General features: G+C 45.7%; 1 protein-coding gene across 1 annotated transcript in view; it reads right to left on the reverse strand.

The window, feature by feature from the left end:
• The window catches only part of LOC141109007 (histo-blood group ABO system transferase-like), an 80,967-nt gene extending 65,926 nt beyond the window's left edge, over window positions 1-15,041 (reverse strand). Inside the window, exon 1 of the mRNA XM_073600964.1 lies at window positions 14,911-15,041. Within this exon, the coding sequence (XP_073457065.1) occupies window positions 14,911-15,041 (131 nt within the window). The remainder of the gene's footprint in view (window positions 1-14,910) is intronic.
• Between the last annotated feature and the right edge of the window lie 1,320 nt (window positions 15,042-16,361).

Genomic DNA, 16,361 nt, shown 5'->3' on the forward strand with positions numbered 1-16,361 from the left:
AGAAACTCACACCCCTCTTCTGAAAACCTCAAAAAAAGGTAAACTCCAAGCCCGCATAGTTACACAACTATATACTGAAAAGGCTAAGCAACGTATATTCTTTTGTATGCAGCGGGTCTATGAACAGGGAGAGAGAGCCGGGAAGCTATTAGCATACCTAGCTCCCTTAAATGACAGACCACCAGTAGTTGTCTCCCTAACAGATTCAGATGGGAAGAGTGTCACAGTACCCCCCCCCGAGTTGTGGCTAAGTTTAACCACTTGCCTACCAGGCACTTACACCCCCTTCCTGCCCAAGCCATTTTTCTGCTTTCAGCACTGTCGCACTTTGAATGACAATTGCGCGGTCTTGCTACACTGTACCCAAACACATTTTTTACCATTTTCTTCACACAAATAGAATTTTGAAAAAAAAAGTTTTTTTACTTTTTTTCTGTCTGTAAATTTTGTAAATAATAATTGAGTAATTGTAATTGAGATCTGGATCTCAAATTTTCCGAAAACAAAATCCGTTGTCGTAAATTACGATTGTGCTTATTGGATACAGGTTGTTCGCTTTCTACATGATACTATGGGATCCCCATAGTCTTCAGTCCTAAGCTATGTCTGCTGGGGTTATTGCCCGACGCAGAAGTTGACAAATCAAACTATATTTATATATGAAACCTTATTTTTAGCACGTAAAGTAGTGGCCAGGCTTTGGATGCAGGCAAAGCCCCCACAATTCAGATATGGAAGAAAGATATTAATCATAAGGTTTTACATATATATCTACATTTGGGTAACATAATGACAGTTAGGTGTTTTTAGTTTATGGACATGATTGCGGGGTACTCCTAGTTGTTTATTCAGTGCCTGCATGTTCTGCCGGTAAGCAAGCATTGTAGAAGTCCCTGCTAGATGTTCATGTAGATTTTTTAAGAATAGTTCTTTTTAGTTGGATATTTGTCTTGTGTTCTGCTCTGCCAGCCCATCCGCGTCCTCCTTTGGCACTTCCGTTGACACAGGAAGCTGCCGGGACAGGAGCGCCTAACCCGAATGTGCAATGATGCTGATATTTGGTTTTGGGGCGGGGTTATCCCGTCCCTCACCATGTTATCGCTCCAGCCTCTTCCTGGTATGAAAACGAGGCTTGGAGCACACGGGTCAGTGCACGATGACGTCATCCCGGACGACGTCGACATGTGACTCGGCATTATGGGCCCTGATTGGTCGGCCAGATCACATGTCCTAGTGACGTGGGATAGCTACACACTATCAGTTTTCTATTGGCTGTGAAGTCCGCTCAACAGCGGTGCTCACAGCTGATGTCTATTTTAAATAAATATTTTGTTTATATATGTAAGCGTGATACTGGACACTAGGCTGTATGCCCCAGTAGAAGGACCCTTTGTCTGAAACATGTTGGGTCGCTGAAAGCCATCTGTTCCCAGGTACCACGCAATTTTATTCCACCTGTGATCACTTTTTTTATTCATCGCATTCGCTGTCTGCATTAGAACCTGTTCATTTTTTTGGTGGTTTGCAATAAACCTGATTTTACTGATCCATGCACTATGTGGAGTCTTTTCCCTTTCCTCAATGCCCTTACACTGGCTTAGTGTAAGCTATACTCTCCAGCCATTCATTTGCTGTGAAGGTGAATCCATCCACCCTCTGCGGATCTGAACATCATCCGTTTCCCACGGCTGTCCACGGTCACCTCAAAAGGAACCAGTGAAATCCACTACTAACGTCTCTTCACAAGCATCCATCTGGATCGGTGGATCCACAAGCCTGAATGACACTTAGCCATAAGGTGAATGTATCCACCTTTTCCGGTAAGCGTATTTACTCCTTCCATTTTCCTGTGGATTTTCAGCATATGAAGACCACCCATGAGATTTAAGTGTACTTATCACATACGCTCTTCCTCTTCGGCACCAGAAGTATTGTGTTGCTTAGGTGGATGAACTTTTATTTTGTTATGGACATTACTTTCAGCCATTGAGGTTTACCCTCCCACTTTTTTCAATGTGGTTGTCATCTTTGATCACGTTGAATGATTAATTGTCACATATATGTTACTAGTATACACTGTGCTAGCTAACTCTTATGAATTTTTGTTTAGCGCTGCATTTATTTATTGGCTGCTATTCCATTCACACGTTTTTTGTAGTAGCGCAACATTATTTGGTTATCTTATTAATGATACCCTGCCATTTAAAAAATTGGTATACAGCCACAGGGGATGCACACACAAATACTCCAAAGTGTGGGATAGATGGCTGGAGGACGGTGAAACATGTACTTAATAGTATCGAGCTCCCTGGGACACTAAATTACGCCCCTAGGAGATACCGCTTTCCTAGAGTCCGGAATATGGAACTCTTCTTTATACTTCCATTGAACCAAGGACCAAAAGGCATCAACATTACTAATAGCTGTATTAAAATAAACCTGTTATGTGTAATACATGTGTAGCGCTGGTAGATTTATAATCTATCATCTGATAGGTAAATATAGTGAATTGCTCGTTATAGGAAGTTAGATTTGCCTCTGTTCCAGCTTGGCTGACGTTGCGTGTGGTTCCACATTGTGCTGGTGGGTGTTGTTGTCACCATCGGCGGGTGTTGGAAAAAGCAACGTGTTAAAGCAGATGAGTGCTCCTCTGTCCCGGAGACAACTCGGTGGAGGTGGTCCTCCGAGTTGCATTCTGGGAGAGGGTATTTATGGGTCAAACGCCATGTTTAGGGGTTCATTTTCAGCCACCTGCTGGCCCTCCCGGCCGACAGGTATGTATTAGAGTACCACCTCGTGGTCTTCCATTCCGGAGGCCCGCGTCGCTGCGGCGCGTGGGTGGGCCCAGAAGCCTGTCTGGGGCCTACCACAGCAGCCGAGGAATGGTCCTGAGCTGTCTATCCAGAGTGAAGAAGCTGGACAACCGAGAAGATCCCAGGGGAGGACCCGTCATGGAAGGATCATGCAGAGTGCTGGTCTAGAGAGGGGCCTGGTGACTCGGTTGGAGGAAGTATCCTGAAGTAGTCTTATTGCATGGTACTGCGGAGTTGGCTTAGAGGTCCAAGTACTGTGTCTGACATTCATCGCGAACCAATACATCCTGTGGCAGAGGATTATACGGGTTTATTTCAAGCGGGTCTGTGGCAGAGACTTTTGTTCGTGCTACGTGCTGGCTGCTGGGCAGGTGAGAGAGGCCTATCCAGGCGAGCAAAGATCGTGTCCCACAAAAGGGGATTGCATTCAATTACAGTATTCAACTTTAAAGGATGTTCTAAAGAAACCTAAAGAAAGGTTTTTGAGCTTCCCTGCAGTTTTCCTCCTGCCTCTTTCCTGCTACTTCCTTCCTTACTTGGTTCAATAAAGCATTGAAAACGTACTCAAGTGTTGGTGCTTATATCGTCCAGAGGTAAACTCAACGGAACCCTAGACCCGGTGCCGGTGAAACAGAGGTATGGAGAGTGAAGGTAACAGCCCGTTTAAACCAGCAGCTCCACCGAGAGTTATTGCTACATGTGGGGGCGTCGTCTGGGATTTGTTGACCATCAATTCTCGCAACCCAGAGAGGGTTTCACCGGGAGTTTACGATGAGAGCTGGACTTTGTCAATTTTTTCAGGAAGAGAAGAGGTTAAAAGTTGCAGGACTTTATTTCTGAATGCGTAGGCGGGCGTCAGTAAAAGCCCGGGAGCTACGTGATCAGACGAACAAGTGGGAGGAGCCTACTCTACTTGATACCGCGTGGGACGTGTGTATGTGTTTGGCGCCAGAGAAGAAGAGAGGCCTCGTGATCGTGCTGAGAAGATCAGAGTCTGGCCATGTCTTTTTCAGTGATGCAGCCAATTATGGGACCAAGAATGTTCCCTGCAAGCACCGTGTTGAGTATTGTACTGACCGGAACCCCACTTACAGATACTGGTGTTCGTCTGAAGCCGCAGGGGAGGTTTGTTCTGTATACCTCAGGAGATATTGAGGGACTGGGCATGATCTGCCACCGATGTGAAGGACTGGCCGTACATCTCTGTCCATTTGGCCGATGTCCGCAATGTGGAGAGTATTTGTTTGTGGTGGAGCAACCTACCATGTCGCCCCGTGCTTATCGAATGGATTGGGCAACAAGTGAAACAATAAAAGTGTAATATCCCTTTAAATTTCGTACCTAGGGGGTGTCTATAGTATGCCTGTAAAGGGGGGCATGTTTCCCGTGTTTAGAACAGTCTGACAGCAAAATGACATTTCAAAGGAAAAAAAGTAATTTAAAACTACTCGCGGCTATTAATGCATTGCCGGTCAATACACATAGAAGGGGAACCCCGAACCAAAATTTTAAAAAAAAATGACGTGGGGGGTCCCCCTAAATTCCATACCAGGCCCTTCAGGTCTGGTATGGATATTAAGGGGAACCCTGGCCAAAATTTAAAAAAAATATATGACGTGGGGGGTCCCCCTAAATTCTATACCAGACCCTTCAGGTCTGGTATGGATTTTAAGGGGAACCCCGCACCACAATTAAAAAAACGGTGTGGGGTCCCCCCAAAAATCCATACCAGACCCTTATCCGAGCACGCAACCTGGCAGGCCACAGGAAAAGAGGGGGGATGAGAGAGTGCCCCCCCCCTCCTGAACCGTACCAGGCCACATGCCCTCAACATTGGGAGGGTGCTTTGGGGTAGCCCCCCAAAACACCTTGTCCCCGGCCCTCCCCCCTGTGTGAAATGGTAAGGGGGCCTACCATTTCACTAAAAAAGTGTCAAAAATGTTAAAAATGACAAGAGACAGTTTTTGACAATTCCTTTATTTAAATGCTTCTTCTGTCTTCTTTCTTCTTTCTTCTATCTTCCTTCGGTTTCTTCCTCCATCTTCTTCTTCTTCTGGTTCTTCCTCCGGTGTTCTCGTCCAGCATCTCCTCCGCGGCGTCTTCTTCCCTTCTTCTCCTCGGGCCGCTCCGCATCCATGGCATGGAGGGAGGCTCCCTCTCTTCTCTTCATCTTCTTCTCTTCTTCATCTTCTTCTCTTCTTCATCTTCTTCTCCGGGCCGCTCCGCATCCATGGTGGCATGAAGGGAGGCTCCCGCTGTGTGACGCTTCTCCTCTTCTGATGGTTCTTAAATAACGGGGGCCCCCTCTGACGCACGGTGACTTGACGGGACTTCCCTGTGACATCACAGGGAATGCCACAGGGAAGTCCCGTCATGTCCCCGTGTGTCAGAGGGGGGGTGGGGTCACCGGGTGGCCTCGCCCCCCCCGTTATTTAAGAACCGTCAGAAGAGGAGAAGCATCATACAGCGGGAGCCTCCCTCCATGCCAGCATGGATGCGGAGCGGCCCGGAGAAGAAGATGAAGATGAAGAAGAGAAGAAGATGAAGAAGATGAAGAGAAGAGCGGGAGCCTCCCTCCATGCCATGGATGCGGAGCGGCCCGAGAAGAAGGGAAGAAGACTCCGCGGAGGAGATGCTGGATGAGAACACCGGAGGAAGAACCAGAAGAGCCAGAAGAACCAGAAGAAGAAGAAGATGGAGGAAGAAACCGAAGGAAGATTGAAGATAGAAGAAAGAAAAAAGAAGAAGCATTTAAATAAAGGAATTGTCAAAAACTGTCTCTTGTCATTCTTAACATTTTTGACAGCTTTTTAGTGAAATGGTAGGGGTAAGTACCCCCTTACCATTTCACACAGGGGGGAGGGCCGGGATCTGGGGGTCCCCTTGTTAAAAGGGGCTTCCAAATTCCGATAAGCCCCCCGCCTGCAGACCCCCACAACCACCAGCCAGGGTTGTGGGGATGAGGCCCTTGTCCTCATCAACATGGGGACAAGGTGTTTTGGGGGGCTACCCCAAAGCACCCTCCCAATGTTGAGGGCATGTGGCCTGGTGTGGTTCAGGAGGGGGGGCGCTCTCTCGTCCCCCCCTCTTTTCCTGCGGCCTGCCAGGTTGCGTGCTCGGATAAGGGTCTGGTATGGATTTTTGGGGGGACCCCACGCTGTTTTTTTTTTAAATTTTGGCGCATGGTTCCCCTTAATATCCATACCAGACCTGAAGGGCCTGGTATGGAATTTAGGGGGACCCCCCCACGTCATTTATTTTTTAAAATTTTGGCCGTGGTTCCCCTTAATATCCATACTAGACCTGAAGGGCCTGGTATGGAATTTAGGGGGACCCCCCACATCATTTTTTTTTTAATTTTGGCTCGGGGTTCCCCTGTGGGGAATTCCCATGCCGTTTTTATCAATGAACTTCTATGTGTCTATGTTTTCCTTTGAAATGTCATTTTGCTGTCAGACTGTTCTAAACACAGGAAACATGCGCCCCTTTACAGGCATACTATAGACACCCCCCCAGGTACGAAATTAAAAAGGGATATTTCACTTTTATTCTTTCACTTTAAGCATTATTAAAATCACTGCTCCTTGAAAAAACGTCCGTTTTTAAAACTTTTTTTTGCATTGATACATGTCCCCTGGGGCAGGACCCAGGTCCCCAAACACTTTTTATGACACTTTATGACAATACCATGCATATAAGCCTTTAAAATTAGTACTTTTGATTTCTCCCATAGACTTTTAAAGGGTGTTCCGCAGCATTCGAATTTGCTGCGAACACCCCAAATTGTTCGCTGTTCGGCGAACTTGCGAACAGCCGATGTTCGAGTCGAACATGAGTTCGACTCGAACTCGAAGCTCATCCCTACTCAGGACATAATGCAAGTGATTGAAGTTAACTGGGAATTTTGGTACAGTGAAGCTGTTTGGGACTATTTGTCTGTGCCTAAGCCTTTCCGAAAGACTGGATGTTCTGTTAAAATGGATGAACGTTTTAGTGGATGTTTTATGCACTGGAACTTCGGTCGGCACATCTATGCTGACAAAGTAGTTATCTGCAGGCCCGGAAAAGAGGACGTTCTATATTTCATTACCACAGTGGATAAACTGGGAAAGACACTGACCTTGCCAGATCCCTGGTTTTATTGGTGATTATGGACAAAAGAACTTTGGAGTGAGTTAGTTAGTTAGTTAGTTAGTTAGTTAGTGTCAGTATAAAGAGATCTTCATGGTCAAGATCTGGATATTCATCTCAGTGTTTCAAATCCAAGGACTTCTTTTTGCTAGTCAGATTTCTTTCATTTGAAGGGAGAAAAAAAATTATACAGGGATGGACTCCTAAAGATTATTTTGATATAGATTATGGGAAGAGAGTCTCATTTTTAAATGAGCCTTTGCTCCTGAAGTTGTACAGGATATATGTGTGTTAATATACTTTCCTTTTCGAGAAACAATTGATCCTCTATCAAGCTGTTAGGATTTTCAGCTAGACAGTGAGGTTATGTACAGTCATAGGATGGTTTTGTTTACGGACGTGAACATATTGTTTTATAGATGTTAATCTTATAATGTCTTTCCACTGTCTTTCCTTCTTCTTTATCTAATCCAAGTTTTAAGCTCAAATACCTACTCCCAGGCTTGGGAGTTATTATCATTATTTTTGGACAGACGTTGGGGACGACTATTGTAGTGGGGGGAGTATGTAGCACTGGTAGATTTATGATCTACCATCTGATAGGTAAATTTAGTGAATTGCTCGTTATAGGAAGTTAGATTTGCCTCTGTTCCAGCTTGGCTGACGTTGCGTGTGGTTCCACATTGTGCCGGTTGGTGTCGTTGTCACCATTGGCGGGTGTTGGAAAAGCAACGTGTTAAAGCGGATGAGTGCTCCTCTGTCCCGGAGACAACTCGGTGGAGGTGGTCCTCCGAGTTGCATTCTGGGAGAGGGTATTTATGGGACAGACGCCATGTTTAGGGGTTCGTTTTCAGCCACCTGCTGGCCCTCCTGGCCGACAGGTATTTGTTAGAGTACCACCTCGTTGCTGCGGTGCGTGGGTGGGCCCAGAAGCCTGTCTGGGGCCTACCACAGCAGCCGAGGAATGGTCTTGAGCTATCTATCCAGAGTGAAGAAGCTGGACAACCGAGAAGATCCCAGGGGAGGACCCATCATGGAAGGATCATGCAGAGTGCTGGTCTAGAGAGGGGCCTGGTGACTCGGTTGACACCCCAAGCTATTTGCTGAGAGGCATGGTGAGTATTTTGCAGCTCTCATTTGTTTTTGAAAATAAAGAAAGACGAGAAAAAACATTTTTTTTTTCTTTTTTCAATTTTCAAAACTTTGTGACAAAAAGTGAGGTCTGCAAAATACTCACTATACCTCTCATCAAATAGCTTGGGGTGTCTACTTTCCAAAATGGGGTCATTTGGGGTTTTTTTTTGCCACCTGGGCATTCCATGGCCTCCGAAACTGTGATAGGCAGTGAAGAGTGAAATCAAAAATTTACAGCCTTAGAAAGCCTGAAGGCGGTGCTTGGTTTTTGGGGTCCCGTACGCGGCTAGGCTCCCAAAAAGTCTCACACATATGGTATCCCTGTACTCAGGAGAAGCAACAGAATGCATTTTGGGGTGTAATTTCACATATTCCCATGGCATGTTTGAGCAATATATCATTTAGTGACAACTTTGCGCAAAAAAAAATAAAAAAAATAAAAAATTGTCTCTTTCCCGCAACTTGTGTCACAATATAAAATATTCCATGGACTCGACATGCCTCTCAGCAAATAGCTTGGGGTGTCTACTTTCCAAAATGGGGTCATTTGGGGGGGGTTTGAACTGTCCTGGCATTTTATGCACAACATTTAGAAGCTTATGTCACACATCACCCACTCTTCTAACCACTTGAAGACAAAGCCCTTTCTGACACTTTTTGATTACATAAAAAAATATTTTTTTTTGCAAGAAAATTACTTTGAACCCCCAAACATTATATATTTTTTTAAAGCAAATGCCCTACAGATTAAAATGGTGGGTGTTTCATTTTTTTTTTCACACAGTATTTGCGCAGCGATTTTTCAAACGCATTTTTTGGGGAAAAAACACACTTTTTAAATTTTAATGCACTAAAACACACTATATTGCCCAAATGTTTGATGAAATAAAAAAGATGATCTTAGGCCGAGTACATGGATACCAAACATGACATGCTTTAAAATTGCGCACAAACGTGCAGTGGCGACAAACTAAATACATTTTTAAAAGCCTTTAAAAGCCTTTACAGGTTACCACTTTATTCATGCATGGTGCAATTGCCAGACCGACGCTTGCGTTCGCCTTAGCGCGAGAGCAGGGGGGACAGGGGTGCTTTTTTTTTTTTTTTTTTTCTTTATTATTATTATTTTTTTTATCTTATTTTAAAACTGTTCCTTTCATTTTTTTTTTTTTTAATCATTTTTATTGTTATCTCAGGGAATGTAAATATCCCCTATCATAGCAATAGGTAGTGACAGGTACTCTTTTTTGAAAAAATTGGGGTCTATTAGACCCTAGATTTCTCCTCTGCCCTCAAAGCATCTGACCACACCAAGATCGGTGTGATAAAATGCTTTCCCAATTTCCCAATGGCGCTGTTTACATCCGTCATAAAAGTCATAAAATGCTCGTAGCTTCCGGATTACTTAGGCCATAGAGATGATTGGAGCCACTCTGGTCTCTGATCAGCTCTATGGTCAGCTGGCTGAATCACCGGCTGCATTCTCAGGTTCCCTGTTGAGATAGGAGAGCCAGAGAAAAACACGGAAGACGTTGGGGGGGGGGCATTCCCTCCCACTGCTTGTAAAAGCAGTCTAGAGGCTAATTAGCTGCTAGGATTGCTTTTACATGAAAGCCGACCGCTGGCTGAAAAGAATGATACCAAGATGATACCTAAACCTGCAGGCATCATTCTGGTATAACCACTCAAAGTCGTGAATGGCGTACCTGAAGACAAAAAAATGGTTAACAATAAAGCACAGTAAACGGTAAAGTATAAAAAATTGCATACCTGAAAAGCAAACATGATAAAACATAATAACAATAAAACATTGCAGAATAGAATACAGTAAAAAAGAGCAGAACAATAGAGAGAATAGAGAGAGAAAGAACAATAAAACGACAACTATTATTTTTTATTTTATATTTTTGTTTGTGTTTTTTTTTTTTTTTTACACTTTTTTTTGTAACTAACTTTTATAACTGTAACCGGTTCCAGGTTCAGGTCTCTCAAAATGTGATGGCATCTTGGGAGACCCTGTGAAAGTGTGCCTAGTCTGTGCAATGCTGTACCCTACGCTAATACTCAACTAGTGAATGGTAGCGTTCAAAACATTCACCAATGCAAAGACCAGGATTGTCAGGACAGGAGGGACAATAATAGCGGGTGTCACGCCTATATCCGCGCTTGCTGCAGACACGACATCTTTTTTTGGGGGGGTTCGTTGGGTAGGGGTACTCGGGAGGACATAAAGAAAATGCCTCTCATGCAGCCGACTGCATTTGGTTGGGGATGTGAATGGGGGAAGTACGGGCGCTGCAGAAGTGGTGGGTTCCCAATTAGGATTGGCGAATGCAGCAGGAAGGGCATTATGGGCACGACGGGCCTGTGTTTGTCTTTTTGGTGGCAGCGGGACACTACTTGTGCTTGCCACCTCACCAGCTTGAACTGCACTTATGGGACTCGCCACGTCACCAAGTGTTACTGCAGTGCTGGTTTGACTACGACCGGGGTGTACTAGGCCGCTGGTGCTTGCCAGTTCACCAAAACGCTACAAAAAAAACTGTTAGCGATCGCAGGGATCAGGCCTGACTCTGCGAACGCTGCAGTTATGCATTTAGTGTTTTGTAAGTGTCAGTGATCGATCGATACTACACTTGGGTGGGCTGGGCTGGGCCGGGCGGAGGGGCAAAACGCAGGTGCTAGCAGGTATCTGGGCTGATCCCGCTAACACTGCGTTTGTGGGAACCCTAAACTGCTGGGGACGCTAGTATAGATCTGATCGGATCAGATATTGATCCGTTCAGATACTATACCACTAAGGGAGGTGTACGGTGCGTGGGTGTTAGCGGTACTGGCGCTAACCTGACGCTGCCTGGGGCTGGTGCTTGCCAGTTCACCAAAACGCTACCAAGAAAACTGTTAGCGATCGCAGGGATCAGGCCTGACTCTGCGAACGCTGCAGTTATGCGTTTAGTGTTTTGTAAGTGACAGTGATCGATCGATACTGCACTTGGGTGGGCTGGGCTGGTCCGGGCAGAGGGGCAAAACGCAGGTGCTAGCAGGTATCTGGGCTGATCCCGCTAACACTGCGTTTGTGGGAACCCTAAACTGCTGGGGACGCTAGTATAGATCTGATCAGATCAGATCAGATATTGATCCGATCAGATACTATACCACCAAGGGAGGTGTACGGTGCGTGCATGGGTGTTAGCTGTACTGGCGCTAACCTGACGCTGCCTGGGGCTGGTGCTTGCCAGTTCACCAAAACGCTACCAAAAAACTGTTAGCGATCGCAGGGATCAGGCCTGACTCTGCGAACGCTGCAGTTATGCGTTTAGTGTTTTGTAAGTGACAGTGATCGATCGATACTGCACTTGGGTGGGCTGGGCTGGGCCGGGCGGAGGGGCAAAACGCAGGTGCTAACAGGTATCTGTGCTGATCCCGCTAACACTGCGTTTTTGGGAACCCTAAACTGCTGGGGACGCTAGTATAGATCTGATCGGATCAGATATTGATCCGTTCAGATACTATACCACTAAGGGAGGTGTACGGTGCGTGCTTGGGTGTTAGCGGTACTGGCGCTAACCTGACGCTGCCTGGGGCTGGTGCTTGCCAGTTCACCAAAACGCTACCAAGAAAACTGTTAGCGATCGCAGGGATCAGGCCATGACTCTGCGAACGCTGTAGTTATTTGTTTAGTGTTTTGTAAGTGACAGTGATCGATCGATACTGCACTTGGGTGGGCTGGGCTGGGCCGGGCGGAGGGGAAAAACGCAGGTGCTAGCGGGTATCTGGGCTGATCCCGCTAACACTGCATTTTTGGGAACCCTAAACTGCTGGGGACGCTAGTATAGATCTGATCGGATCAGATATTGATCCGTACAGATACTATACCACTAAGGGAGGCGTATGCTGCGTGCGTGGGTGTTAGCGGTACTGGCGCTAATCTGACGCTGCCTGGGGCGACGCATATCACCGCCGGGCGATCAGGGGGCTAAACCTTTATTCGGTAATAAACGGCGGGTGCCCTGACACTATAAAAAATAAACGAACTAACCAGCGTCACCCGTAACACTTATACGGTGATCAGTGGTGAAAGGGTTAACTAGGGGGCAATCAAGGGGTTAAAACATTTATTAGATAGTATATGGGGGTCCCTGACGCTATAAAACGCTGACGGCGAACCTAAATATTTACCTCCCTAACTAGCGTCACCAGCGACACTAATACAGCGATCAGAAAAATTATCGCTTAGCGACACTGGTGACAGGGGGTGATCAAGGGGTTAAAACTTTATTAGGGGGGGTTAGGGGGGTACCCTAGACCTAAAGGGGGCTACCACTCACTGCCCTAACACTGTAACTGTCACAAACTGACACCAATCAGTAATCAGAAAAAAAAAAAAATACTGCTTGATGTCAGTTTGTGACGGGGGGGTGGTTGGGGGGGGATCGGGGGGCGATCGGGGGGGGGGGATCGGGGTGTTTTATGTGCTTGGCATGTTCTACTGTGTGTGTGTAGTGTTTTGTGCACTTACATGTCTTCTCTCCTCGGCGCTGGAACGGAAACTGCCAAGCCGAGGAGAGATGACATCACATCCTCTGCCTGTGTGAAACTACACACAGGCAGGGGAGGATTCCGATTGGCTGGGAGCGATCGCGAGGGGGGGGCCACGATCGGATGGTCTCCCCCTCGCCTCCCAACGCTCCCAGTCAAATGCCGACCGCCGCTGGCACCGGGGGGGGTCCGATCGGACCCCCCGCCCGCGGGAGGCAGATCACGTACAGGTACGTGATTCTGCCTGCCCGTGCCATTCTGCCGACGTATATCTACGTTAGGCGGTCGGCAAGTGGTTAACTTGCATAGATTATTAACCCATACTTATATCTATTAAATCACTCTGTGATTATATGATTATGCTAGACACAGGTAGAGGATTCTTGAAGCCATCTGTCCCAGATTTTGTTGTACTTAGCTGGGCAACCCCTATTAATATATATACATTTCTTGTATGGTAATGTATTATTTATCTCCACCTTCCATTCCACTACCTTGGGAGGCTCCTTCCTCATCCATTTTCTGGCTATAACCTTTCTTCCTGCAAAGAGTGTTTCAGATAAAAAGGTTTTGGTGTATTTGTCCGTTGTGTCTTGAACTATGCCCAGGAGGCATTGCTTAGGGTCCAGAGTCAGAGGGGAGCCCATTGTATCCTGTAAAAATGCTACAATTTGTTCCCAGAAGCCTTTTATCTTAGGGCAAGCCCAGAGTAGATGGAAAAAAGTGCCCGTCTCTCTCTCACACATCTGACATGTGGCGGTTTGTGTGCGCTTGTATCTTGCCACTCTGAGGGGTGTGAGATATGCCCTGTGTATAATGTAAAGCTGTGTCAAATGATCTGAAAGTTTAGGAGATACAGTTTTGCATGCCTCCAATACCTCACCCCACTCCTCATCCTCCCCCAGTCCTACCTCTCTCTCCCATCTCGGTTTAATGTCATATGCAATTTTAGTAGCTACAGGGGTTAAAAGCAAGTTGTAAAAAGCTGAGATCAATTTGTGGGAGTGCTTTTAATTATAGCTATTAGAATATTAGGTGCAGGGCCAGGACAAGAGTCAGGGAACTGTGATTTTATCGCATGACGGATTTGTAAGAATCTAAAGAACATCTGATCCTGAATTGTAAATTCTTCTTTAAGTAGGTCAAAGGTTTTAAGTTGTCCATCTTTCAATATATGGTGTAGGTAAAATATTCCCTGTATGGACCATATGAAAGTGTAATTTATTTTATTAAGCTCCTGGAGATGTTTATTGTGCCATAGTGGCGTGTAGTCATTAAACTGTGAAATGTCAAGTCTGGAAGCTGCTAAGTTCCATATTTTCCTATAGTGGTACAGCATGGTGTATCTTCTTTCTCCTAGTTCCATCCCACCCAAATCCGCTGCTATTGCATATATCGGGTCTTTGCTGTGTTGCGCCCATTTCGGGCATAGGAGCTTGAGGAATCTCTCACTGTCAGTTTTGTCTAGATGGAAAAGCTGGGATAACTGTGCTGCGATGTAGTATAAGTTAAAATCGGGTAGGGCCGTACCCCCAAGATCGGTCGGGTTTTTAAGGGCTTGCCATGTTAATTTATGCCTATTATTACCCCACACAAATGACTTTAAGAGGGATTCTAGAGATTTAAAATGTTTTAGTGGTAAGTAAACAGGAGTGTGCCATAGAACATAAAGTATCTTGGGTAGTAGGATCATTTTGATTAAATTTATACGACCCAGACTCCTAATGGTAATTTGGACCAGACCCGTGTTTTATTTTTAACTATGGAAATGAGGGGCTCTATATTTAGGGAGACATAGTCTGCAGGGGATCTGGTTATGTGCACCCCCAAATATTTAATAACATCCGTTCTCTGCAGCGGGAGCCTGGTTTGAAATTCTGGGGGTGGGAAGCTGTCAATTGGTAGGATTTGGGATTTATCCCAATTAATTTTCAGACCTGAGAATACTCCAAATTGTTCTATCGTGTGGAGTGCATTGCATAGTGATGGGCCCGAGTCTGCTAGATATAATAATGTGTCATCTGCATACATGCTAATTTTTTCAGTCAGAGTGCCCATTCCAAGTCCCCTAATCTCTAGATTTGCTCGAATGGATATTGCCAGGGGTTCTGCCGCCAGGGCATATAACAATGGGGATAGGGGGCAGCCCTGTCTTGTGCCTCTGCTGAGGTCAAATAATTGAGATGCCCATCCATTAGCTACCACCTTGGCCCTAGGTGCCTGGTATAATAATTGGACCCATTTGATGAATTTGGGGCCAAATCCATAGCCCTCCAAGCATCTCCATAAGTACCTCCATTCCACCGAGTCGAAGGCTTTCGCTGTGTCCAAGGTCACAACAACCCGTGTACCAACTTCCTCATGTGTAGCCTGTAGATTAATGTAGAGTTTCCGTAGGTTGAACGAGGTGTTACGTCCGGGCATAAACCCAGCCTGATCTGCGTGTATCAATGTTAATATTACCTGATTGAGCCTGATAGATAGTGTTAGAGAAATTTGGTTGTACGCAGAGCACACAGCCAAATCTCCTGTTTCTAAACATAATAGCAATTTCGTCTAATGAAATAAATGCAATGCATCTCACCTTTTGATCGTATCCATCCTCTGGTGTGTGCCCCAGCCATCCAACAAGACAAAACACATGGTTCTTACATTCCCATCTCAGCAAGACTGCCCTTTACAGCTCTGTCTGCCTCCTTTATTCAAAAGACCACAAAAGCAATCACAAACAGGAAGCCCTGGCCCCAACAGCCAATCGTTTCCTTCACAGGGTGTGACCTCACAGGATGTAAGTGACCATATAAGGATTTAACAACAGAGTACAAAACAACCAATGAACAATGACTACAGGACATGATACAATATACTAAATGACGATGACTAAAGTTCCTCGTGGGTGGGAGATTATCTGCAGGTGTAGGTCATGGCACCCCAAACATGTTGATCAGGCACACCAGGGGTGACAAGAGCAAAACACCTCTAAACCGATAATGTCTTTGCAGAGTGAACGCATCCCCACCAGACGATCGTTCTGTGCATTGCACAGGGGCCCTTTGCTGGCGGACATGTCCTCTCTCCGCAAACACTTCTCTCCAAACACCAGGAAGTTTTCCATTACCTAACAGGTCTCAGCCAGCATCGATCTGCCCCAGCCAGTTCTTTAGAACGGGCTGTGGTTGATCAGACACACTGGGAGATTTATGACAACACATTAATATAACATTTTCCACAACAGTCCCTCCTCTTGTCATATGATCCCATGTGTCCCTCGATGAATCCTGATCTTCTTCATAGTCCATAAAAAGTAAAACACGGCTTGACATGTAGACTCTGTTGGAGATGACGTGATGAGCTGTAGTAGTCTCTGGTCGGTCTGGGATCCTCTGTCTTGTACGTGGGTCCGGCTTCGGGGCGTCTCATCAGGGAAGATGTGGTCATCTGCTCAGGCTCTGGTCACGCGTCCAATCAGGCAACAGGAGCACCTCATCATGGCATATAGAAGGAATAGAAACAAAAACAACATAAGTATATATACACCTACTTCCTTCACTATGATCCGCTGCAAGATAAAAATTAAATCTCCAACAATTCCCAAACCCTTAAAAAGGATTCCAACCTTCACTATCTATAGCTCTGGCTTTGCCTTGTAGGGATCTAAACCTTATCCATATGGGCCTGAACTTTGTCACTACTATCCCCGATCCAGATATAACAATCTTTACTTATGAATTCCCAGAAACCCTT

The sequence above is a fragment of the Aquarana catesbeiana genome, linkage group LG09 (genome assembly GCF_042186555.1).
Source record: "Aquarana catesbeiana isolate 2022-GZ linkage group LG09, ASM4218655v1, whole genome shotgun sequence".
NCBI classification, from domain to species: Eukaryota; Metazoa; Chordata; class Amphibia; order Anura; family Ranidae; genus Aquarana; species Aquarana catesbeiana.